Source organism: Callorhinchus milii, unplaced genomic scaffold (genome assembly GCF_018977255.1).
Source record: "Callorhinchus milii isolate IMCB2004 unplaced genomic scaffold, IMCB_Cmil_1.0 Scaffold26, whole genome shotgun sequence".
Lineage (NCBI taxonomy): Eukaryota > Metazoa > Chordata > Chondrichthyes > Chimaeriformes > Callorhinchidae > Callorhinchus > Callorhinchus milii.
In genome coordinates this window covers 5891599-5917987 of record NW_024704767.1, presented here as the reverse complement: position 1 = coordinate 5917987, position 26389 = coordinate 5891599, and the positions used below count along the sequence as shown (strand labels likewise).

The 26389-nt window shown below is 38.3% G+C and overlaps 1 protein-coding gene across 1 annotated transcript in view; it reads left to right on the top strand.

The window, feature by feature from the left end:
- chsy1 (chondroitin sulfate synthase 1) overlaps window positions 1-25944 on the top strand; it is a 33169-nt gene extending 7225 nt beyond the window's left edge. The window contains exon 2 of the mRNA XM_007907379.2: window positions 21622-25944. Coding sequence (XP_007905570.1) covers window positions 21622-23211 — 1590 coding nt within the window. The 3' untranslated portion in view covers window positions 23212-25944. The remainder of the gene's footprint in view (window positions 1-21621) is intronic.
- Window positions 25945-26389: the final 445 nt, after the last annotated feature.

Here is a 26389-nt window from a genome sequence, read left to right as displayed (position 1 = left end):
GTGCGCAGTTGTCTGCCACATTTTGCCCACAATATATAGCCAATTAACTTTACAGTATATTCTGTGAAGCGCTTTGAGACGTCTCGAAGACGTGATAAGGCGCTATATCAATTGCAAGGATTATTATTAGTATTTTTAGGTTTGGAGAGGTGTCAGGAAAGAGAACTAGTTTCACAATATAGTATCCGAATGTACCTTCTTTGAACATGTACTAACTTTTCAGTTCATTTGGGAATTTTCAGCTCTACAGTATTTAATTAATTATATAGAACATTACAGCACAGAAATGGGACATTTGGCCTACCTGGTACATCCCAATGGTTGTACGCCATAAATGCCTCCACCCTTTGCCTATAACACCCTCATGTGTGCATTAAGTTTCCTCTTAAATACATTGATACTTTTTGGCTTGACCACAGCTTCCAGCAATGTTGAGCCACATTCACTCAATTCCCTGGATAAGGAAGGCCCCCTTAACCTCCATTTCAGAATTGCTGCGGCTCTCTTATATTTACGCCCTTGATATTTATATTAATGTTCAAGAATAAGCTTTCCATCCAAATTCAGTTTGGTACTAAAGCTCCACCGCCTTTTCATTGTATTGCTTATAAAACGATTAAACCATGCATGACAGCAACATGAAAAACACTGAAGATTACTTAGTGGGAGAATGTGATCTAGTTCAAAGGGCATTCTAGTTAAGCTGCTTATCTCATTGTGTATATACTGTAGCTTCAGGGACTTCTGAAATTTAGCGTATCTAGTAATGTTGTTGCAAATGCAGCATTTTCTGTAATAGATGTTTTGGTTTAGTGATCATTCAGTTGCATATGCTCTCTATCTTGTCCTTTGTACAGAATAGCAATTACAGTATTTGAATTGTTTGAAAGTACAAAGATATTTACTTTTGTGGCTTTCAGTTGTGTGGATATATAGCTGTAGGTATATAATAATGTCTTTCTAAAAATAAATTGGAATTAGGACAGGAAATCACAATGAATAGCTGAAGAACTTCCTAATGATTTTTAGCCAAAGTAATTTTAAACCTTTGTTCTTTAATGTTCCATTTCCAAAGTTGCCTTGAAGTTAAAAACTCCTTTCTAAATTAGTGAAAAAGTGCCTGTTTTTCTAAAGCTTCTTTCAGCATCACTTCCCTCTGACAAATGCCCTGCTGAATTTTTCTACTTTATCACCACCTTGGTTTGCTCTGTCCAGCGAGTTTACAAATCTTACTGTTCACTCTTTGATAAGTTTTGTTTTCTGAAAAATAAAATGCTGACTCCTGGTCAGTGCAGTGTAACAAACAGTCTGTATCAAATTGGCAGCCGATCTCTTGAGTGGCAGCATGGAAATAAATTCCACTTTGAGTAATATTTTTAATATCTGTCTTAAGCGGTTTAAATCATAGTTTTAAAACTGTTGCATATCTTGCAAAGTACTATTGAGTTCCATATAACTTGAACATGCTGCTCCTAAATCTGTTAATGGGTTTCATGTTCTGCTGGAGGGGGGATCTAAATATCTGGACACTTATACCTTTTGCTTGTAAATGTCCAAGTTGATAGAACTTAACCATCATAGTCTTGTTTTTGTCACTAGAGCTCTATTTATTATACAGTAAGTATTACACTGGAGCCTTTGAGATTTGGTTGAGTGCTTCACTTTTCTATAGAAAACATAATAAACTCCAGGATTGGTTCTTTCCAATGGAAACCGGAGTAGATATTCCCCCTCAGTCTGCGGTCCATCTTGTTACAATGGGCATCCATTAGACGTGGTAAGATGAGAGCGTAATTGTTTTTATTGGGAAGTGGGGGAGAGTCCTTGCTAAAGTTGGTGGGTGGATGGGTTGATTCATACTCTAGCTGTATTGTACATTTTGCTACACACACACCACCACCCAAACTCCTGAAATGCTTAAGAATTACAGAGTGTCACTAATTGTAGAAAATTATTAGAATGCATTTATCATATATGGAAGCCTACATTTTAGAAACCCACATTCTAGAATTCTTGCAAAGAAGTGGATTTAAGCTCGAAAACATTGCACATTGTATTAATGCTTTGGAATAAAAGCCCATCACTCCTCCTTTCCTATCACGAGCGATTTATTTCACAGCGTAGCTTGAGAGATGACTTGAATTCACAACTTAAATCTTTCAGTCCTGTAGCTCAGTGGTTAGAGCACCCGCCTTGCAAGCGAGAGACCTGGGTTCAATTCCCGGCATGGCACAATGTTGGGCAAGTTTCCACACGGCTAATAATAATCCCTCAGGAAAACAAAACAATAAAATTGTTCACTTCAATTCACGACTGTTTGTGGGACACTGCTGTGCGTAATTGGCTGCCGCGTTTCGACAGTCAGCTCACTTTACAGTATACTCTGTGAAGCGCTTTGAGATGTCTAGAAACCGTGAAAAAGTGCTATATCAAATGCAAGGATTATTATCATTAAAACTATTCTTGGATTTTGTGTAAAATGCTATAAAACCTTTTTGCTTACACATAATGTGTCAGGTACCACAGCTTACAAGATCCTTGTGTTTTATTGTCTTGTCTATTACAACAATGCACTTGATGCAAGTGCTAAAGTATTGCAGAGTTTTATCGGGAATAATGTCCTCTCAGTGACGGCTGTCTTACCACCTCTTCCACTCTTTCCCCCACACTCCCAATCAGCGCTGGGCTGACAGACTGTCTTTCTCTTTCTAAAATGGCTGAATACCTGATTCTGCATCATGACTAAACCTGAAACACGGCCACTTGTTCATCATCTGCTTCATATTCAATACAGTGTTTACAAATAAGTGAAAATTGTACCATTTGGGGATGCACCATGACTGCTAAATTTCTATTGATAATATTAGGATCTTGCCCAGTTTTATTGAAATGTTGAACAATACGGAAGAGAATTGGGAATAACTTGAAATGATGCAACACATTTTTTTTCTGAAAATGCAAAACTATTTATGGATTCATAAATACAGCCAGCCACGCACTGTGGGATGGGTGTGTGGTACAGGGTGGTATTCTTGATTTTCAGAATTTCATAACTGAAAACAGCCTTCGACACATGATTATGGGAATGCCAATGACTAAATCTGAAGGACAGCCAAATGTTCTTAGGGAACTAGTATTAAACTAATTTTATTACTTTGTTCACCACCACCGTCCCCTTTCGAAAAAAGCACAACAGATTTTTCTATACAAAATATCTGTAAATGATCAAAATGAAATTGCAGTAATTGGGAGCTGGCTTCTTAATGGGACCATGCAATTGCTTTTCTTTGTATCTCTGTCAAAACGTAAAAGCAGTTCCCGAGATGCTTCCGAAACTTTAAAATGAAGCGTAAAACGTGGTTTAGATCATTTGCAGTTGAACTCCAAAGACGCAGCAATCTGCGACTAGTTACTCAATGTTGTCTCCCCTCTGATGCCAAATTCAGAACTGATGCCATTTCAGCTGAAGTTCCAAACCACTGCAATGTAGCTGAACCCGCTTTGTCATGAGTCAAAATGTGCAGCGTCACCACTGACTGAATTGACCATTTTAACCTTCCCTCGTCTTTCACATTACTAGGCAGAACCTGGTTTATGGCAATGAGTACCTTCAGTGCTTTTCCTATTTATTCTTGCAGAGCCAAGAATGATAAGTTGTAGATGTGCTGTGCTATGCTAGACAAAATGTTGGAAAGTTGTCATTGATACAGAATTTGTCCAAAGTAAAACATGCAGAATTTATATCCTTCCCACTTGAAATAGGGAGGGAAATTCCTTTCCATAGATTTTTCTTTCTCCCCCCCCCAAAGAGCAGTTTTGGTTTTCTCCCTGACCATTAATATGTCATCTACTTTTTCTAATTTCCACCTTGACGGGAAATGATTTTTCCATTTTCAGAGCCACATTGTAATACTCACACATCATGACTTCCCCAAACTGTTTACTTTCTATTGCCTGTTGTCCATTCATTCTTACTTTTATTGCAAGCTGCTCCTTCCTTTCTTGTGCATCTGTGGCTGCAAACATTCAGCTCGGTCTCCTATGAAATTTTTTATTCTGCTTGCTCGTCTACCTATGGGAAAATCTGTTCAGCTGCTGCACTGGGGAATGCTGTGGCAAGGTTTGCAAGTTTTCCTTTTGATACTACAGTGTTCAGCACTTATTGAGTTATTTGAAAAAGCCATTGAACATTCATAAACAAAGGTGATTTTTAAGAAAAAGAACTGCCGGTCTGTCATTGCATTATTTCCTATCGCAACCTTTCTCCATTTCTCCCTTTTTTTCTTTGCTTGACTTGAATGTCCTCATTGTTGCATTTTCTTCATAAGCGTTGCTTTCAAGTCCTTTCTGTCATCTTTTTCCTCCCCCAACTTGGCTGCCCAGTCAGCTGTGTGAAGCACTTTTGAGACATCCTCCCAATGGAAATTGTTCTAAATGTGAACGATGTTCCCTTCCGACCTTTCTGACCATGAATCAATTTCTCTGATTTTTTTTCTGCAGATTTTCGGGTTCATTTCATCTATTGCCTATTTTGCAGTTGTGTTTGTTTCAGTCACCAATATGTGCAAAAAATGCATAATGTAGCAATAGATGTAGTAGTAACAGGATTTTTACAACAACTTAAGAGTTTCACTGTTAAGTGGCACACTCATGCAACACCGTTGTAGCGGAACTTGCAATGCTTATTATCAGGTTAGACCTCTTTGCTATCAACTTTAAGATAATCAAACGTTGACTTAGAGATGCATTGTTCTGAGATTTTGATGTGCTGAAATATAGCTCCTTACAACACTGCAGCATCATGTTAATCTCTTTAGATTAATTCTAGTCAGACTTTAAGATTGTTGTCATTTTCTGTTCTTTCTGTTCTTCTTATTGTGTTTTGGCACACAGTGCTGTCAGTTTTTTGTACAAGAATATAATTGCATGCAAAATCCAAGTGGCAGCTGTTGGTTTTTATCATTTCAAAGTGTTAGTTGTATATGATTCTCAATCCTACATTCTTCCCTCCAGTTTACAAATTCTTGAAGAATTCAAATTATAAAAAAAAGTTGTACAAAAAAAAAACCATTTAGGACGATTTCAAATCCCAGTATTGCAAGAGCTTGGTTTCCAAGGTTGCTTCTTGAAAATTGCTTGGATTCTATCCCAGCTTAGCTTAGTCTCTTAGCTCGAAGAAGGTCAAGTGGTCTTTGAATATATTGTTGCATCCAGCGGCATCTTTAAAAGGTATGAGTTAAATTGGTTATTACTGTATTGATTGTGAAGGAGAAGCAGCTTACAATTCAAAGTTATTGATTTCTAGGAAAAGGTCGGTGTATGACAGGGAAGTCACTTAAACTCAGTATATGTTAGGCGCTCACTGTGAAGTGCGTTCGGTTTGGTGATGATCCTCACGTGTCAAGCCACCCAGATAACCAAAGAAATCAAATCGAGTTAACTGGGCTTTAATGTAAATTCATCAATTACACAGCAGTTCTTTCTGAAAGAGAATATAATGTTTTGAGTGTGATCCCTACTTTTTTTTGACATATTTGCAATCATTCTTCGCTCATGGAGTGTATACATGCGCGGAACTATTTACCCACTGCATTGCAAATGATTCCTTTAGAAAATGATGGTTCATGCAAGTCAGTGGCCTCGGCTACTTGAATGCTGCCTTTGGCCTTGCTGTCAATGGGAATCATTTAGCTTTTTTAAAAAAAAACAAATGTGAATTTCCTATAAACATTATGTTCTCTTTTTCAATGATAGCACAATGCACAACTTTATTTGGACAGTGGCAAGAACTCTTAAAATAAACAAACAAACTTTCTCTTCCATTTTTCATTACTCAGCTCCCTTCCCCCAACTTCCATATGATGATTCTCACTAATTTTGCTATTGAGGGAAGGCTTATTCACTGTGAGTAAGTCTTAACTTGTTATTATTGTGGTTGATCTTGAATCTGAAGATCTATATACTTTCCCTGATCTCTGTCAGACTTTTCAGTTGGATTTTTACTAATTACTACACTCACTCATACTTGCTTTGGAAAATATTCTGGCCTAGGATCCAGAAGAACAACAACAAATTACATTTGTATAGCGCCTTTCACGTCGGGAGGACGCCCCAAGATGCTGGACAGTCAGGAATTTGGTCCCTGTGCATTTTCCAATGACATTTTTGTCTTCTCTAAATTTGGTATTTGGCGAAAATAAAATCCACTTAATGCTTCTCAAAAATGTTTAAGTGTCTAAAATTAGTCAATAACAAAACTTAGTAGTGGATGAAAGTAAACCCCTGAATAATTTCAGTCTGTATTTGGTTCTGCCAAAGCAATCTAGAATTTTGTTTTTATAAATTAAATCTTTTATTTTAATATCCTTATGTTGGCATAATTGTGTCCGTGCATGCGTTCAATTAAAAGTAATTGGAACAAACTGATTCAGTAACTGCAGTGTTGGGTAAGATGCTCAACGGACATTTAGGAATGCCACCATGTATTTTTAAAAATAATCTATTTAATATTTAACCCTCTACCATTTTACTATAGTGTGTTCTTTAATAGCAAAATGTTTGAGATTGCTTAATTTCTTGTCTGCAGAATTTCTTCAGAGTGCAGTTAACCAGCTGTCTACAGGATGTTTGATGTCTTTGCCAATTATCTGGTAATGAAATCCTAATAAAGCTGATTTACTTGAAACTCTGCAGATTTTGACGTCATGTCTGTGTAGTAATCTGACCAAGCAAGTCCAGCTTCATTTCAATTAATGGAATGATTTGTCACTGATGAGCATCCTGTTTCTTGCCTGGTTGAGCTCTGTTTCTTACAGATGTGCATTGAAACTTTCCGTGAGGTGGGACGATTCCTAGGTGAATCATTGCTGTAAATTTCTATGAGGGTTTAAAACTCTCTCATTCTTTCTCTTCTCTCACTCTCTCTCGCTCTAACGTAAAATTGATTGGATAGTTTGTGCTATAAGATGGCTTCTTGCATCGCAGATGTCTCCCATTCTATTGTGTGATTGGTGTGGACGCTTGGTGGAGGTTGAACACACCTGGTAAGATGCATTGCAGAGGCCTCTTGTGGGGTTGTGTCATGGCCTCCTACCTATCCTGTGACAGGATAGGGCAGGAGACCACATGCACATGTAGTCCATGATTGGCGCTGCACCATTTCTCGCCTAACCAGCTGAATTTATAACTTTTTTCAAAAAAAGCTTTTTGCTTTATTGAGCACTGACTTCAAATTCAACTACTCAATTCAACCACCTTTCAACAGGAATGACTCCAAATCACTCATAGCAAACACAGGCCCCAGTTGAAAACTTGGGAGCAATCTTTCTCACTAAAATGTACTTCATGTCAAACTCATCACTGCTTTGAGCTCTCACTCTGATAACCTCGCACAGCTCTTGGAAGTAGTAAATCTTATTAATCATACATCTTGAACCAGATGGTTGCCACACGCACTAATCCGTATTGGCAACCCATTACCTGCCGGTGTCATTCGCTGCTTGTAAGTGATGTGATGTTCTAATCCATACATGCACAGTGTGTGGCTTTTACATAATTATTGCTGATGAATTTGAATGTGTGTGTGTATGTATGTATATGTGTGTTTGTGTGTGTGTGTGTGTGTATATATCTATACGCACACACACACACAGGAAAGATGTGAGGAAACATCTGAATGGTGATCTAAGTGGGTGTCTGCTAATTTTGGCATGCCAACTCATCTGGGCCTACACGTGGTTGTTATTTTAGCTGCTTATTTCAATACATCAAAGCAGGGACTTTTTGAGTTCTCTCTGGTCTCTCACATCATGTCTGGTTTTATATGGCAAGCTTGTAAGAGTGGCCCTTGAATGATATTTACGTTTGATAAGGGCGACTCTTAAATTGCTTTATATCTATGTTTAAAATCTTGTTGCATACACTTCCATTAAAGAACCAACATTCAGTGTTAACCTTTGGTCCACAGTACACTACGATTTAGAAATCAGCTGTAGTTATCTCAGCGGTAGTCACGCCTCTTGTCCAAATTCATATTGGGCTTCAGCGCTTGGGATGTTTCTCAATGTGAAAGGAGCTTTATAAATAAAATCTTGTTGTAATACGGCATGTATGACCATATTTAACATGAAAATCTCATCGAACTGTGCAGTACAACGGCCCTATTTAAATACTTTTTGAGGTGTGAAACGTGATCTCTAGAGAAAATATGTGAGTTCATATGTACATTTGAGACAACTTTGAAAGGTATTGCTTAACCTGTTGCAAGAAAGCCAGAATGGAGCTGAATAATTTCCAGGGTACAAGCGACCCAGTGGAATTTCTAAGCAGAAAGAATTGTTTGGAAGCGAATGCTATCTACAACACTGTCAGTAAATGGATTTAAACTCCCAACTCTGCGTATGATAACATTTCAGTTTTAAACAGTTATCGAATGTCTCTAAAAATGCTCCAGTAGTACTTTAAAGTATCACCTCTTGAGAAAATTATTTTTAGATGTACTTTTTTTTATTCCACATGTGTTAGTCTCTCATCGTTTACGTCATGTTCCAAAACTTGTGTTATTCATACAAGAAGTGTGGTCGGCACTTTTCCATTTCTGGGAACTCCTAAAAGCTAGTTCTAAAATAGTTTAATTGGTCATTTTTTTAAACTTTGAACTCACAATCACTTGTGTTTATTAAGACACTGAACAGTTAAACCATGATAGTATGAAACCAATATTACTTGAAAGAACAGGAAACGTCTTAAGGCCTGGATTACACACAAAGGATATTGACTTATGTTTGTTGTACTTCTCTCAGATCATGATTTTGTGTGTGTTAAAGTTATTTTTGTTTGTTGCTCCATGTAATGCATATTGAAGATAGTGGTCAAAAATCTAGGAGCGCAGTAAGTGGCAGTCAGATATGATGTGTCTTTCATGTATCTGACATTTAGCAGCTGGCCAGTTAGCTGTGTACAATTTGAAGCATTCTTTGGGAATCTGACAACAGTTTTTCTTGTTGACTCTGTCTAATGAGCTGTGTAGCTCATTACACAGCTTCTTGGAGTCCCCATATATATTTTTTNCTCTTCTATTGGTTTTCTGTAGCCTAACATTGCTTTCCTTTGGCCTATGTTTTATGAGAGATGGTGTGAGAGTGAGGGAGGGGGAAGTGCAGAGGAAAGAATGAAAAGTGAGAAATGTAAAGGAAGGTGAAATGAAAATTATAAAAGGAATTGCACAATAAGAAACCTTCCCAGGTCTCAACTGTATTGATTGGAATTTTTTTTAAGACCAAATACATTTTAATAGTAGACAAAATATATATTTTTGAAAAGACCTAGAATTTCTTAATTGGTTTTGAACCCTTATGAATGTCTAAGAGCACACACAGTGTACAACATATACCTTTAAATGCCTTGTGATTTTGGGTTCTATTCCCCTCCAAATATTTCCCTTTTTCCATGGAGCGGTCTGAAAATCTGAATTATCAATTATTTATTGTACTCTGTGGTGATCTTCCTGGCTGAAGCAGCCACTTTTTGTGTCCTACTGAGGATAGTAATAGGCTTAATAAAGATGAGCTCAGTTTAGATCTCTCGACACAGCAGTGGGTGGTCTACTTATGTGTCATTCAGGGCAATGAGCTGTGAGCTGAGTCTTTCAAAACTCCCCGCATTTGGATTCCTCTCTTGTTTGACCTTTTGCACTACTGACCTGTAAGTTCTCAAGTATACATTACCTCAATTTTGCCATCTAACCTTATGGGAATATTTTTACAAATATAACTCATCTCATTTGGCTACAGAAAGTTTTTTTTTAAACCTGTGTAGTTTTAGATGTATTCAGTATCTAATAGGTGTGGTATTGTAACCAGCAGGGAGAGTTTTGCATGTGAACATGGGAACTATCTTGTTGTGCCCGCTTTCTAGAGTGTTGGAAGTACAAAGCTGGATAGCTGATCCACAATAGACTTGTAGCTCAGCCTCTTCATCAAGGTGTGTCAGAGTCACCGCCATACAGTATTTGATCTGTTCTTTCAACAATAAAAAATAATAATCCTTGCATTTGATATAGCGCTTTTCGTGTTTTCTAGACGTCTCAAAGCGCTTCACAGAATATACTGTAAAGTGAATTGACTGTATATTTGTGGGCAAACATGGCAGCCAATTGCGCACAGCAGTGTCCCACAAACAGTTGTGGAATGCCTGACCAAATTATTGTTTTTTTTTAAGGATTATTATCCCCGGAAAAGCGATCCGCAATCGACTAACAACAGGGTTTCTTTTTACTGCTAGGTAATCAGAGGCGTGTGGAGTAAGGAAATTTGCCCAATATTTTGCCCTGCCAGAAATAGAACCCAGGTCTCTCACTTGTGAGGCAAGTGTTCTAACCACTGAACTACAATTTACATTTCACATAGCCCCTTTCTATTGGCTGCTGTCCATTCATTCTTATTTTATAGCAAGCCACTTCTTCCATGCTTGCCATATTGAGTGATTTTATGTAAAGTATTTTCTTGGAGGTTCAATACTTTCCTCTTATCACAGCCTGGAGTTATCTTAAGATACAAAGAGCAATGTAGATTATTGAATTGGTTTGGATTAAGAAGTAACTGGCATTCTGGGGTTTTCATTAAAAAAAGTATTTTTCTACCTGAAAGAGGAAACTACATCCCCAGATGTCATCAATAGTTTTAACCATTTAACTACCAAGTTTTGTATGCACAAACAATCCCAGAGAACATCGGTGTACAAAAGCTGAGACTTTAGGAATTCAGCACTGAGTATTGTTGGATTTATACCCAAGCAATACTCTACAACTTGTGTACAAGGAACTGGTAACCTTCACACAGCTTGTTTGTCCATCTCAGGCCAGATTCACTTGTAGGGTGATTGGGATTTGGTGAGAAGGATCACATTCCCCAGTGTTATACCCACCTCTCCCAAGTCCTATTAATGAACATAGTCAATCACCCACTGACCTGCTAGGCTCAGATATTCTACTAAAGACCTCCATTCTGCTCCCATTTCCCATAGCCAAACATATCCCTATAAAACCACCTCTTCAGCAGAAGCACTCTTGTATCTCTTAGGAAAGATGGCCACAAGATATGACACTCATTAGATAGATAGCTGGTAAATGTGTGTGAGCAAATTGCCAGGAGCTGGGGATGAGCCTTCCACCTAGGAAGTAATCACACTCTTAAGATTAAACCTAATTTGTATAAAGCAGCCAAGACAAATGTGAAGGGGGTTGGGGAAGGAGAGGGGGAAGAGGGAGTTTGTATTCTGACAAGCAAGCCTGATTGTACACAGTTTTCATTGGAATGAGTCACAGCTGGAGCTGAGACTGCTGCTTTAGATCAGTATAATGTTTTATTTTGTGTGGTTGTTTTCAATATGGCTTTGTGGAGAGGTAATGTACTTTTATAATGGGTTCAAATATTGAGTCTTGTTTTGGCTATAAAATCTGTGTTGAACCAGCCATATTTATTCTTCTAAAGGTCATATTGATGTTTATCCATATCATGTTCTATATTTAAAACAATTTGTATAGGACCTAGGATAATGTCTTGGAGGATTTTGTAGGGATGGTGTTTGTGCCTCCTGATGTTAAAGGTGCTATACAAATATAATTTGTTGTTGTTAGGTACCAAGCAAAACTGGAGAGAGAGTTAGTCTAAGGTAGATCTAAGCTTTGTCCACTTATTCATGTGGCAGTTAACACCATGTTTGCAGATGATGTCACCAAGAGAAAATATTTATATAAGGGAAAGGAGGGTACCGAACATGTAGCCGTGAGGTACTTTAAAGGTCACAATGTGAGGGCAGGAGGAGAGACCAGGGAGGAGATAGGTTGAGGCAGTGACTTGGTAGGCTTCGAACAATGGGAGTGGAGAGGATAGTGAACACATGTTGAAAGCAACAGAGGTTGATGAGGATAGAGGGATCCCTGGTTGCTGACCTATTTTTCATGTGAAAGTGTGCAGTGTGTGTTGTGGTTTTATTGCGACATTGTAGAAACTGATGTGTGTTGTGATGCATATTAGTCATTATAGATGTGTAGCTGAGTTGAGCTTAGAAAAATAGGTTAAAAGTGTAAAATCCTCAAAAGACTATAGGTTATAGTATTTTATGATGCTTGCACCTATACAAATATGCTGAAAAATAACATCCTGATTCCATATAAATCTTATTCTAAGATCTCTTTTAAAATGAGAGTTTGTGTCACAATTATCTGACAATGCCATCAACTGAGATCATTCACACACCTTGGTGTGGAATTTCTGATTTTTTAAAAAAAATCATCTTTTGATTTTGCAGTTCAGCTGTTCAACACTAATGAGAAACTAGGTGGAACCTGAAAATGCCACTTAGATTATTTCACAAACCTAATTGCCAGCTTTAAAAGAGCAATTGCGGGTTGAGATATTCATCTGCCGCCTATTGTAAAAGTCACCTCGTATAACTTATCTCGCAATCACAGAGCAGAAGTTCACAAAATTAAAGCTGATTTTAAATAAGTGATAAGGCAGAACTAAATTGCACTTAAGGTTTAAATTATTTGAATTGGCAGATCAAACTCACTTAAAGGTTAGGCATACAAACTTAGTCAGTTGGGCAGGACATTTATGGTCCCTCCCACCCGGTATTATATCTTATGCAATCACTTTGAAGAACCTACATGATTAAGAATTTGGAAAAGTGTCTTTCTTTCATCCGGTTTGCAAAGCGACATTTTGGATTATTTTGTCCTTCAAGAGAAACTCCTGATTAGTACAGTTCAATACAATTTACAAAATTCATACGTCTGACTGCCTTGATGTGTGATCCCATCTCTTCCTGCATCTGTAGGGCATTTTGACTTCTTTTGTGACTGAACTGTGGAAGCTGCTTTCCCACAATTCTATTGCTAGCTTTTGTGAGCCCCAGTGTGAGACTCTTCACAACACTGGTCCTGTTGAAAGCCCTGTGGCTATGATCTCTACATCTACCGAAATAGAACCGAGATGATCACAAGAAAGAATCTCTTGAAGTAGTTTGTTACGGCCATTGACTCTTTCATTGACTCAACAGTACGTGATGGGATTGTAAACAAAGAACAGGGGCCCATTATCTAAATTATTGGGTGATTTACAATAAAATTGAAAGTGTCCTTTTATACACCAATTTCTTTGTACCTTTCCCCATGCAGACCTGAAGCCAATGGTATGTGGATGTTATTAGTTCAAATAATGTATACCTGTTAGTTGAGTAAGATGTGGAGGATTTTCTCAATTGACATATTTTGCACTTTTTGTTTTGACAGGTGTTTCCTTTATTGTGTCAGCAGAACCAATACTGTTTGGGTTAGCCAGAATCTTAATCAATAAATTGGTCACTCATTCCACGATTGTTTGTGGGACACTGCTGTGCATAATTGGCTCCCGCGTTTCACTCACAAAATATTCAGTCAATTCATTTTACAATATATTCTGTGAAGCACTTTGAGATGTCTCGAAGACGTGATAAAGCACTATATCAAATGCAAGGATTATTATCATCATCATCCACAGACCAGTGGGGCCACTTTACCAGTGATTCCATGGTTCTTAATTTACTGGATCTGTATTGCTGCTCAACTGGATTTGTATTGAAAGAGAAGGGCACAAGATGAGGTTGCCGTTAAATGCCCAGATTAGGTGGAAGCATTGAATCAGCAAGAGAAACTACATTGGAAGTATTTTAAAGTTTCTCCTTACTCTCAAGGAAGCATGATTGCTATGTAGATGAGAAACAGATGAGTGAGTGCCCTGAAGGAAAATGATGCTCAAAGCTAGGTAAGAGATAAACAATGAGACCTGAGAGGAAAATGAGCAGAATAATTGACTTTAATGACAAAGCAGCTGGGAAATGTTGAGATAAAAGGCCTGGATGCTTTTTTTGTTTCACTTCAACAGTGAATTTTGAGGCTGCTTCAAAAATGTAAATGGTTAGGTAATGTAAAAGCCCAGATTGGTGATTTTAAAGTCTAAAATAGTAAAGTTGGACACTTTTGATCGTGTAGTTTCTTGAATGCAAGGTCAGGCTGGGTCAGTAATGAATAGACAGTACAGTTTGGGAGCATCCTATTTAAAGCAAGGGTGGGAGCATAATGGCAGTCATCAAATGAAATAATCATATGGTTGGTGAAACTTCGCGAAAGTTGCCAGATGGCTAAAACTAATATGGAATAAACTTGAAAGAGGAAAATGATACAAGTGTTAGGTTAGAAATATATAGCTTTAAATTTCAACAGCTTTGACCAGAGTTTTTTTCTAAAATATATATCTCTACACGTAACCTTTTTGATTTATCCTTCAAACGTTCAGCCACTAGAAATATAACCATGGCTGAATCACCCGATCCAGGGCTCTTTCGAAGCTGCTGCTGCCAGTTGTGTTGACTCGCTGTGTTTCAAGCCGAGTCCTCTATAACTGCAGACTTGACCTCAAACATACCAGTGTTTCATCATATTGGGCGTTGTTGCAAGCTACAGTAGCACATTTTTGAACCATTTTGATTGCTTGTGTTGAGTGCCAACATGCGTTCTTAAATTGGAATAAATATAACTGTTTGTTGAATTCGAGTTTAAATTATTTGGTGAATGACTTGCACCAATTAACTTATGGTCACTTTGTATGGACCTACTTTGATTTGAACTATTAATAATAATAATCTTGTATTTGTTATAGCGCCTTATCACGTCTTTGAGACGTCTTAAAGCTCTTCACAGAATACACTGTAAAGTGAATTGACTCCATATTTTGTGGGTAAAAAGCGGCACAGTAGTATCTCACAAACAGTGTGGATTGAGTGACCAATTTTTTTAAAAAAGTGATTATTATCCCAGAAAAGCGATCCACCAATCAACTAACAACCAGGTTCCTACATACTGTGAGGTAAACAGAGGTATGTGGAGAAAGGAAACTTACCCATTGTTTTGCCCTGCCTGGGAATGAAACCCCGGTCCTCTCACTTGCAAGGCGAGCGCTCTAACCACTAAGGTACAGGATTACTCAGAAGTAGGGAACCATGTATGAAAAGGAGCTGCATATGTTTGCCTGTTTGCCAGAAATCCACATAACACAAATCCACACTAGCTGTGGATTTGGTCTGAAGATTCAGATATTTTGCTAGAATGTTAACTAGTAGCAACACGTTTTCCTTATTATTTAGATTCATGGAATTCTAGATTCCTAAACCAAACTTGGAAGGCAAGTCTCCAGGCAACAAATATTTGCAGAATTTCATTGTGGAGGCATGCCCGTTGTACTCTTCTCCACCAATTTCTGATAATCGAAGGCAACGTTTGTCACAGATTTGAATTAATTGGTACAGACAAATGCAATGGATCTTTAGGTTGCCTGTGGTATTGTAGTTTTGAATCCAACCCAAGCTAATGCATTTGAACAAACTCTTCAAAGGTCCAGACAAAATATTTTGGGAGCAGTTTGAGCACAGTTTCTGGCGAATATGCGAGTCCATACTGTGAAAACCTTCCTGAAAGGATCTAACTTGACGGTCTCCAAGATTATAAGCATGAATGGCATGGAAATATTTGCATGAGTAAACTATCTTCAGGCATTTAGGGTTGAAGGACATTGTTGGAACTGTGTCAAGAAAAAAAGTCGCTTGACCTTTTTGATAACTAATGATGGAGTCGCTTCCTTATATGTCAGAATTCTGACTGAACAAAAACATTGTAGAACATTTTACAAACCATGTGGCCCTCTATGCTATGTCACTCTGTCACTCTGCCACTCGTGCATTTTAAATTACTAGAATTTGTTGGTGGTTAAGATCCATTATAATCTGCATTTGTAGAATTTGTTTGCAACATAATGAATAATGAAACATTGAACCATATCCCGAGGGAGTTGAACGCAGTTTTGTAATTTGTAAAGGAAGTCCTCATGGAGGAAATGCTTTAATCATTTGGGGTTTTGTTTATGTGGTTTATTTTGTTCTCAAATCATTAAAACCTTAATCTGGACCGGTTGGTGGTAGAATCCTCAAACACCAGTGTAGCAATACCCAGGTTATTTTGGAGCGAAAATTGCTTTCCTGCAGATTGACATTTCAACCTAGATGTTTTCATCTGCAGCCCACATCCACAAATTGCTCAGTTTCTCTACTCTTTTGGGGAATTTTATCAGCTTGTTTCCCTATAGCGGGGAAATACAAGTGTCTTGACAGAATGAATAAATGAAGCTGCAATCAGGAGCTGGGGAAATTCATCTAATGAGCAAGGTATTTGTAGAAATGTACTTTCCGCAAAATATGCATTCTGATCAATTTGGATGTGCAAGTAGGCCTTCTGTGTGTCCGTAATCCATTTTAAATGAGACAACATTTACTGAGCATTTTTGATGTTGCTGTTTTTTTTATTAATATCCTGTTCACCTTTACCATCTCGTCGTCTTTAATATCCTGCTGTATGTTTTTTTGGCTTCTCTCAGACTTTTTTTTGATTTAAAAGAGGAATATCTATACAAGGACATACTGAAACAAGTAAGCTGCTAATATCCTTTTACTCTTTACCCAGGGGGCATCAAGCTATTTAAAATCTGACCACACTTCAGTCCATTTCTCTATGAATGTAGTTCTCCTGTTTTTTTGTATGTTTCAGAATAGTCACCTGTTGCTGAAGCCTAATTTCAGGACTGGTTTGTTTGGTGCAGTTTCTAATTGAAACCTGAATAGCCATCATTAACCTCCATTTGCCATTTTTGCTGATGAAAATATAGATCATTGAAGTGCTTTTATAATGTACTCAGTTCCCTACAATCATTTTGTAGCTGATTCTTTTCTGTTTGCTTTTATTTAACTAATTACTTGCTCAATGGCAACTGGCAACCTTGTTTAAAGCAGACCTGCCATTCGAGCTTGTGTGGTTTTTTGTTACTCTAACCATTTCTGTAAAGACTGGCTGAGCTTCTGTATTGTTGCTTCCTTTCACATACAGCTTCCACTGGATGCTTTGTTGAAGTCTTCCTGGATGGCCAGCAACCTGTGTCTGGCATGCAATCAGATCACTGACAGACCACTCCGGTTAATCTCTGCTTTTATGACATCCCTCAAGCAATCGCTACCTCATTGGAAACTTTTTTTAACTGCGTATTTTCAACGAAGTATTTCTGCAGCTCTTCAATTTAAACTAAACTATTTTTTGAAAAAAAAGTGGCTCAATACTAGTTTAGATAAAAGGTTAGCTCAGTGGTTAGAGCACTCGCCTCATAAGCGAGATACCTGGGTTCGATTCCCGGCAGGGCGAAATGTTGGGCAAGTTTCCTTCCTCCAAACGCCTGATAATAATCCCTCAAGAAAAAAAACAATAATAATTTGGTCATGACTGTTTGCGGGACACTGCTGTGCGCAATTGGCTGCCGTTTTTTGCCTACAAAAATGCAGTCAATTCACTTCACAGTATATGAAGCACGTTGAGACGTCTAGAAGACATGAAAGTGCCATATCAAATTCAAGGATTATTATTATTCTATCCAGGAAAAACTTAGTATTGACTCCATTCAGACTCAAAATGAATTGCAATGACTTCCTTCCTTAGAAAATAGTTTATGCTTCCAAGTTTTTTTCAGGGTTGCATACACATGAAACCTTATTGTTTTTGTTATATATAAAATACTTTCCATTATCTTGGCTAATAAAATGCAATTTGTTCTATGAGGAGGGTGACTTTCTGTTACAATAAAAGCTAATGTTGAAATTGTTGCTTGATTGGGGTTTTTCATCATTTTCACTTTCCCCCTCTTCTTATTCTGGCCTTGGCATGTGTATTTGGCTAATAAAATGCAATTTGTTCTGTGAGGAGGGTGACTTTCTGTTACAATAAAAGCTAATGTGAAATTGTTGCTTGATTGGGGTTTTTCATCATTTTCACTTTCCCTCTCTTCTTATTCTGGCCTTGGCATGTGTATGGGATGTTTTATCCAAATAACACAGATGGACAGATGTAATGTGTGGCACATAGAGCTCTTGGACTTCTCAGCCAAGACTATTCTTTCCCACTTCTCTCTCTGTCTGTTGCTTCCTGTAATCTGCATTGCTGTTGCCTCAGATCAAGCCAATTAAACATAGCTTTGGGGGCTAAACACTGGCAGATGACTGGTCAGTATAAATCAATAGTGAAGTAACATGGGTCATCCTGTCTGATTTCAGTCCCCTTTCAAGTGGAAACCGTTGAAATAATTAAACCCGTCAAAGCCTTTGAGGCGCAAATGATTTGATTAGACTGGGGTTTTGTGAGAGATCCTTTCTCGCAATTACAAATGTGCCCCAGGTTGTAGTCCATCATTTTTGATTTCTTCACTCAGGCTTTCTGCTCTTTGGAGTCCAGCTCAGTTTGTAATGTGTGTCTCCTTATTACTTCAGATTAACGTTCCATCAAGCAAATCATGTGTTCTCGCCTTTAGGTGTGTCAGCCTGGCTCAGTTGGTAGCACTCTCACCTCTTGAGTCTGAGTGTTATGGGTTTTTATAAATGAATATATAAATGAAATCTTGTTGTTTTAGCCCCGCGTCAGGACTTGAATTCATGTAGTCTTGAGTTTACACTCCAAAGCAATGTTGCATTGTTTGAGGTCTTTCAGATGAGATGTTAAATTGAGGTCCAGGCTGCTGTTCGGGTGGATGTGAAAGATCCCATGGCACTATTTGAAAAGAAAAGGGAGGTTCTCTCTGCGTCCTGGTCAACAGTGCCCCCAAAATAAAATTGGTCACTCAAATCATGGCTTTCGCAAAATGGTCCAGAACTAAAGGGTCATCAAAACACAAACCAGCCTGACTGCATTGTGTGATCATTTTGCTGCATGTTGGGTTACAAATAACAATGCACAATATAAAATCTCTAAGCCGCCTTTTTTAAATAGATTTTTGTCAAGGCTCCCCAACATAGCCTGTCGTTCCTGCCCCCTTGCAAATGTGCAACGCTGTTGGTTGTTGGCTACATTACCAGCCTGATAATGAAGCCTCTAGGTAGGACATTCTGGGGTCTCAGTTTTAATGATCTAAGATCCCGCATAATTGACACTTAAGAACTATGTATTTTTCACTGTAGGCAAGCATAATGTCAAAGTGGTTTGCAAAACACAAAATTCTGGAACCTTATTGTTGCCTGGAGCTTTTTGTGGCTGTAATCAGCAGTTTGTTTTATAAACCACCAAGGAATTCAATGTTTTGCTTTTTCTCCTTTGAAAAAGCAACCCTGACCATTGGCAACTGTGCTCGTGCCCGAGTCGAAAGCGTGCTGCAAAATTCTTGTTTTATTTTGCCGTGAGATTGCACGTTACCTGCTGCTGAAGTGAGGTGCAGGTGAGGCAGCACTTTTGCCTCTTAATCCAAAGAAAATGGTGTCAGCCTGGCTCAGTCAGAAGGTTGTGGGTACAAGCCCCAGGATGGAACTCTGAACACTCGGAGTCCAGGCTGCTGCTTTATTGTAGTGCTGGGGGCGTACGTTTTTTGAGAAACACAAAAAACGTGCGTTGCATTGTGAGAGTTGCCATCGTTCGGATGAGATTTTATACCAAGGTTCTTTTTGCCTGTTCAGGTGAAAAAATCCTGTGGTACAATTTGATAAGAGAAGGGAGTTTCTCCTAGTGTTGTGGCCAACAATCCCGGGGGGGGGGGGGGGTGGGGGTTGGAATTGGAGGTTTAATTTAATGTCCGTTTGTGGGATATTGTTGTGTGTTGAAGGTATCCTCCTGATGGGAAAGGTCTGACAGTTGACCTGTACAGATTTCAGCCTATACTTGGCACTCCTCTTGCTGGTTTCTTGGCATAATTAACCTGCATGTGTATGAAAAACATGACCTAAATGAAGACAAACTCCCATTCATTCTGACTTCTGGTAGGGCTGCGCTAGAGAAACATTCTGTACCTTGCAGCATTGAAAGCTACAGCTATCATTCATTTTTCTGATGCCTTTTTTATTACTGACCACATCTGTTATTTCATTTTACTGAGCTGAGCTTTTTTGTGTGTGTGTGTGTGTGGAGGGTGGGGGTTAGCTATGCAATTTTTAAACATTTAAACTGCTGAATTTTAAAAAAATTAACCGAATATAAAATGCATTTCATTAAATTCCCACTAGTTGCAGTGTGGTAAGTATTGGAATTGTTCAGTGGTCCTGTGGGGACAACGATATTGCAGCCAAAACTCAGCTTCTGTTTAAATTAGCTGTACTTTTTATTTAATTGGATGAAACCAGTATTTTTTTTCATATATATTCTTGACTTACAAATATTCATTTCATTAAAGTGAACAACACAGCGCTTTGCCTTTCAGCCCCATTTTGAACTGTAGCCAATGCAACCCCAAGCAGCTGTCCCACAGTTGAACATTTAGTCTCTCGATGTTTCGAGACTAAATGTCCATCTGTAGTACAGCTGCTGGGGGGTTGCAAGGACAAGGGCAACATTTGGGTTTTAACGTTTAAAAGCTTCTTAAGAAAACATTTTTCAACAAAGGCTTGCTCTTCCTCACTTTTGGCCTTACGGATCCCTTCACACTGCAAATCTGTTCCTAGAACAGAATATAATCAGAAATGTTCAGCCAACGATCTAGGCGCTGTCAAAAGGCTCTTTGTCCATTTTCTTCATAAGCCAAATCTTCAGGGTTTTAAAAAAAACCTGTACCAATGAGATGATAAATTATGTTTAGATCATTGCATCTTGCTATTGCCATGGTACCCAGCTAGCTTCAGACTAAAGCTTCTCTTTTTTAACCTTTATCATGTTTTCCCTTACATCGTAAGAAGTAAAGATTGATGTTTATGTCAAGCTGGCAGCTCTTAATTAGGAACTAAATGTGAAGTATTATTGAGATACCAGCTGTGGCCTTTAAGAATTGACACATCTTGCAACATAGCATTTTAGTATTTCATGTAGTCAAGTTGCCTCAGTTGAATAACTTTGTTTATAACAAAGTTTACCAAAGCAGGTTTGGAGTAGGTCTCTGCTTTTATTAGTTACGAGTATCTAATTTGGTAATAAATCCAAAGCTCAAAGTTATAAAATCTTAAAACTGAAGTCACCAGCATATAAATTACCACAGTATTATTTTTGGGCTTCTCTTCGTACTCGTGTGTCAGTCTGACGCACTCTTGCCTCTTGAGTCAGAGGGTTGTGGGTTCAAGCCCCACATCGGGAAACGTGTAGTCTAAGCTGACGCTCCAATGCAGTGGACACCCTAGGGGGCTGATGCATTATCAGAGGTGCCGTCCTTCAAATGAGATGTTAAACCGAGGTCCTGTCTGCCTGTTCAGTTGATTGTTAAAGATCCCGTGGCACTATTTGAAAGAGAGGAGAGTTTTCGCTGGGTCCTGGCCAACAAATTCCCTGAACAAAATTGACCAATCACCCATGGCTGTTTGTGGAACTGTGCTGTGCCCAACTGGCTGCTGCGTTTTGCCCATAAAATACACAAGTCACTTCACGTTACAGGATATCTGTGAAGCGCTTTGAGATGTCCTGATGACGTGATAAGATCCTATATGAAATCCAAGTATTATTATTACGCTTCAACTTCTTATTTTAGCAAGAGTTAATGCTTGCAGTTTATTACGATATCATGTATTTTCCTTTCTGTTTTTCCCTTACAGATGCAGCAGCTGTTTTATGAGAACTATGAACAGAATAAAAAAGGCTACATCAAAGATCTGCACAACAGCAAAATCCACCGAGCAATCACTCTGCACCCCAATAAGAATCCAGCATATCAATATAGGTTACACAGCTACATGTTGAGCCGCAAGATAGCAGAGCTCCGTCATCGTACTGTTCAGCTTCACCGGGAGATTGTACTGATGAGCAGGTACAGCAACTCCGAGGTTCACAAAGATGATATGCAATTGGGAATCCCTCCCTCGTTCATGCGGTTTCAGCCGCATCAGAGAGAAGAGGTACTCGAATGGGAGTTTTTGACTGGAAAATATCTCTATTCAGCATTTGATGGACAGCCTCCACGGAGAGGAATGGACTCTTCCCAGAGAGAGGCTTTAGATGACATTATCATGCAGGTAATGGAGATGATTAATGCTAATGCCAAGAGCAGGGGACGTGTCATTGACTTCAAGGAAATTCAGTACGGTTACCGAAGAGTCAACCCTATGTATGGTGCTGAATATGTTCTTGATCTTCTGCTTCTCTACAAAAAACATAAAGGCAAAAAAATGACTGTTCCCGTGAGGAGGCATGCATACTTACAGCAAACCTTCAGCAAGATCCAATTTGCTGAGCATGAAGAGATCGATGCCAAAGATTTGGCCAACAAGATTAATAGTAACTCTGGGTCTTTATCCTTCCTTTCCAACCCCCTCAAGATATTTGTTCCTTTCCAATTTTCAAATGCTAATCTGGAACGCAAGGACCCCAAAGACAAGAAAATCAACATTTTGGTCCCGCTCTCTGGGCGCTTTGAAATGTTTGCACGGTTCATGGGGAACTTTGAAAGGACCTGCCTCGTTTCAAATCAAAACGTTAAGCTGGTAATTTTGCTCTTCAATTCCGATTCAAACCCAGACAAAACAAAGCAAGTAGAACTAATGCGAGACTATCGCGTCAAATTTCCCAAAGCAGACCTACAGATTCTGCCAGTGTCTGGAGAGTTTTCAAGGGCACTTGCTCTAGAAGTTGGATCCTCCCAATTCAGCAACGATTCTCTACTTTTCTTTTGCGATGTAGATTTGATTTTTACAGCTGAATTTCTGCAACGCTGCAGAGACAACACTGTCCAAGGAGAACAAGTGTACTTTCCAATTATCTTTAGCCAATATGACCCAAAGATTGTATATGCCGGGAATGTTCCCAGTGACAACAATTATGCCTTCACTATAAAGACAGGATTCTGGAGGAACTATGGATTTGGGATCACTTGTGTTTACAAAAGTGATCTGTTGCGTTCAGGTGGGTTTGATATCTCTATCCAAGGTTGGGGTATGGAGGATGTGGATCTTTTCAACAAAGTGATTCAAGCTGGTCTAAAACCATTTAGGAGTCAAGAAATCGGAGTAATACACGTCCATCATCCCGTCTACTGTGATCCTAACCTTGAAGCAAAACAGTACAAAATGTGCTTGGGCTCCAAAGCTTCAACCTATGGTTCCACACAGCAGCTGGCTGACCTGTGGCTTGAAAAAAATAAATCCAATCTTGGTAACAGCAGCAATAAGAGTTCAGATAGGACAGCCTAATGTCCAGCTAGGCTGGCAAACACTTTCTACTTTAATTTATTTTTTATTTTTTTTATATAATGCGGCAGTTGACTAAAACTACAGGAGGATAGATTTTGTAAATAAATGATTGTTTTACAGATGGGGTGGGGGGTGGGGGGAGAACATTTTTGCTTTGAACAAATAATGTGACCAGTATTTACATCGATGATTTTGCTGGCTGCACTGACTGTGTATTTCCTGCACTTTGGTGTTTGAAGAAGGTTGGATGGAGAAGCCAATGCACCAAGCAGAACATGTCTGATTTGACTCCTGATGCTTGAGCTAGAGGACCAGACCCTATGGGTCAGTGGTGGGAGACTTGACGAATGGAACCATAAATGTGTACCTGCCGCTGCAGCTCCCTTGGAGTTGTTAAATCTAACTTATAATGTGAATAAATGTTGGACTGATAAGTTTTTCATGCAAAAGAAATGTACCTATTTTAAACTAGCTGGAGCACCCCACACTGAATTTTTATACTATTTTCATTCCATTCGCACTCGATAGGTTTTGTGATCTGTTGAGAGAATGAACCAATATTCTGGTACAGTACTTTAAATTGTCTTGTCTGTTAATTTTTCTTTCCTTCGGTCAGTTTCATAATTTATTGACATTTATTTTAACCCTTGCTCCAAAGTGTTGTCCATGTCCAGTTGCTTATTCACCACTTTTATGCATATTTAGGAGGACTATATTGCCTTTGTGCGTGTGTTTTTTCTTAAACACAATGTGCTTGTTCCCCAGCATTAATCCTTCCCACCTCCCCTCATAGGTTTACACCTCTAATGATGTGCAATCTCTTCTCTTGTGCCAACTTCCAACTAAAGCTGGTTAATTTTAGGTGTATGACATTCTCTCCTTATATATGTGCAGCATTTTGTGCTATTTTGCTTTTTGCATTTTTTTTAAACCAATAGGTGGTTATTCTGACCTTAGGAAGGCACATGAAACTGAGGACACATTTTATTTTTAATTTCTCTTCTCTGCTTTTAAGTTTTGTTTTTTCTCTCTCACGCGCGGACCAAAAAATCACCAGAATATGTTATTCAAATGTAATTTAACTTCAACAGTTTAGCCCTATAAAATCCATCTTAAACTTCTCTAGTACACTTTCTCTCACCTCTTAACCTTTGAGTTTGCTTAAGAAAATGTATATCATTCAGATGAAATCGGATTTGAAAATCTGCACCTAATTAGCTTGCAATCACTTTTCTTAGGCTTTTTTTTAAATAGAGCTACAACCAAAAGAAAAGCAGTTACTGAATAATTTATTAAGAATTTTAATATCTCTTTATAATACTATTGATCTTTAAGTAAAATAAGTTGTGAAATGGAAACAAAGTACAAGTTTTCACTGCTCCTTCCCTTCGTATATGCTCATCATTTTCATTTGCAGTGAAAGGTTCCTTACTGCAGCTTTAAGCAGCAGTTATTGACTTTCAGTGTCTGCCTTTCAGGGATATGTGCCTGACCAGAAAACTCTGTAGTTCATCACCAGGAATAAAACGCTTCAATCACAAACGAGAAAGTTTTACACAAACTAATCTGCATTTCTACACAGATCAAATGCTTCTTCACATCTTAACCCATTGTCCTCAACGCATTTACTCTTGCCCACTTTCTCCCTCTTTTTTAAGTTCCTGCAAGTACTTTGCATGGCTCCCTAGATTTCCTTGGTACATAATGGTAGGAGGTTCTCTTTTATTCTACCTAGGAAATCTCAAGCTGTTGCTTAGTTTTTTAGCTAAAATAATAGGGATTGCCAAACTAAAGAGCCATTTGTTCTAGGTTTCAATGCCAGCCAACCCTAACAATACTATCTTTCCTTCCTAAAAGCTGACCTTTAGGATTTTGTAAATTACGCTGCATTTTGGAGACAGAACCTTTTCTGTTTTATTTTGGAAGAATCTAATTAATGTAGAGAACAGAACAATCCCTGGTTTTAACTGTGCAGTAGGAGTCATTTGCTGTACTTTTTTTGTTTTTGTAGGCTTCTCCTGTTTATCACCCTCTTACATCATTCCCTATGGAAGTCGTGTCACTTTCTTGTCATTTCAAGTTTACAGATTAGGTGGCGAGCACAAACCTTAGGCATGGCAGCTTCTCACATTTTTAAATGAAGTCACTGTTTCATCGATTGATGCACCTTATTTGAGACTGGCAAGGATTTTAAGGGAACCAAGCATTTTTCGAAACAAAATCTTACTCTGAACAGATCATTCCAATAAAAGCCGTACACCTGATCGTGATTGTGATTTTTATGAATTGCTCATGTAGGCATTGTTCCTTTTTTGTGTGTTAAAACTGTACAGTTTTAAATTTGTTGTATTGACTATTTTCAGAAGGAATAATTGATACACTTACCTTGGTGAAGGAGTGAAAATCTCCCCCAAACTGCAATTGATGGACGCCAGCATAACATGTACAGATGCTGTCTTGCAGGCTAGTTTTGATCAACTATGTTTTTATAGTATAGAATATGTTCCACATTCATTTTGCCTCATTGTTTTGGGGGTGAAATCAAATGATTTGACAATTGTTAAACATTCTAAAATGGGATGTGATTTATTAATCTTTTTTTGTTAGTGAATTTGTGTTTTTAACTAGTTCAGTTCAAGTCCCTTTTTCAATGCAAATCAGCATGTAAAATTTTTTAAAATCCCCCTGTACTTGATTAGTGTATATAATGTTTTAATAAATATTTGAATACAATCCTTTGTGTGGCATTTTGTTAATTCTGCATCAAAGAACACAGTTCTTGTTTTTTTTTAAAAAAGGAGTCTTTTTAAACATTTTATTGGTGACCTGATGATGCGTCTCTGCTCTACTAACATGGTGACCATTTCTGATTTTAATTTTTTAAATTATTAACTTTGTTTGTTGTACAGGGGAGGAAGGTGAGGGTTCTGATATGCCAAATGTGCTCATTGATTCTGTGTAAGTCTCTGTAACATTCCATATTGTTCCTGACTAAACAACTAATTGCTGCATATGTATTTTAACCCAGATCATGGTTCATGTCATTTTGTGTGTTTGTCCTATCCTGTGCACTTGAGGCTCTGAACTCTCATTATCAGTCACCATATGGCTCTCTGTGGCAGTCATTATGTATTTGTTTCTCCTTGTTCAAAGCACAATGTGCAGCTCGATTTGATTT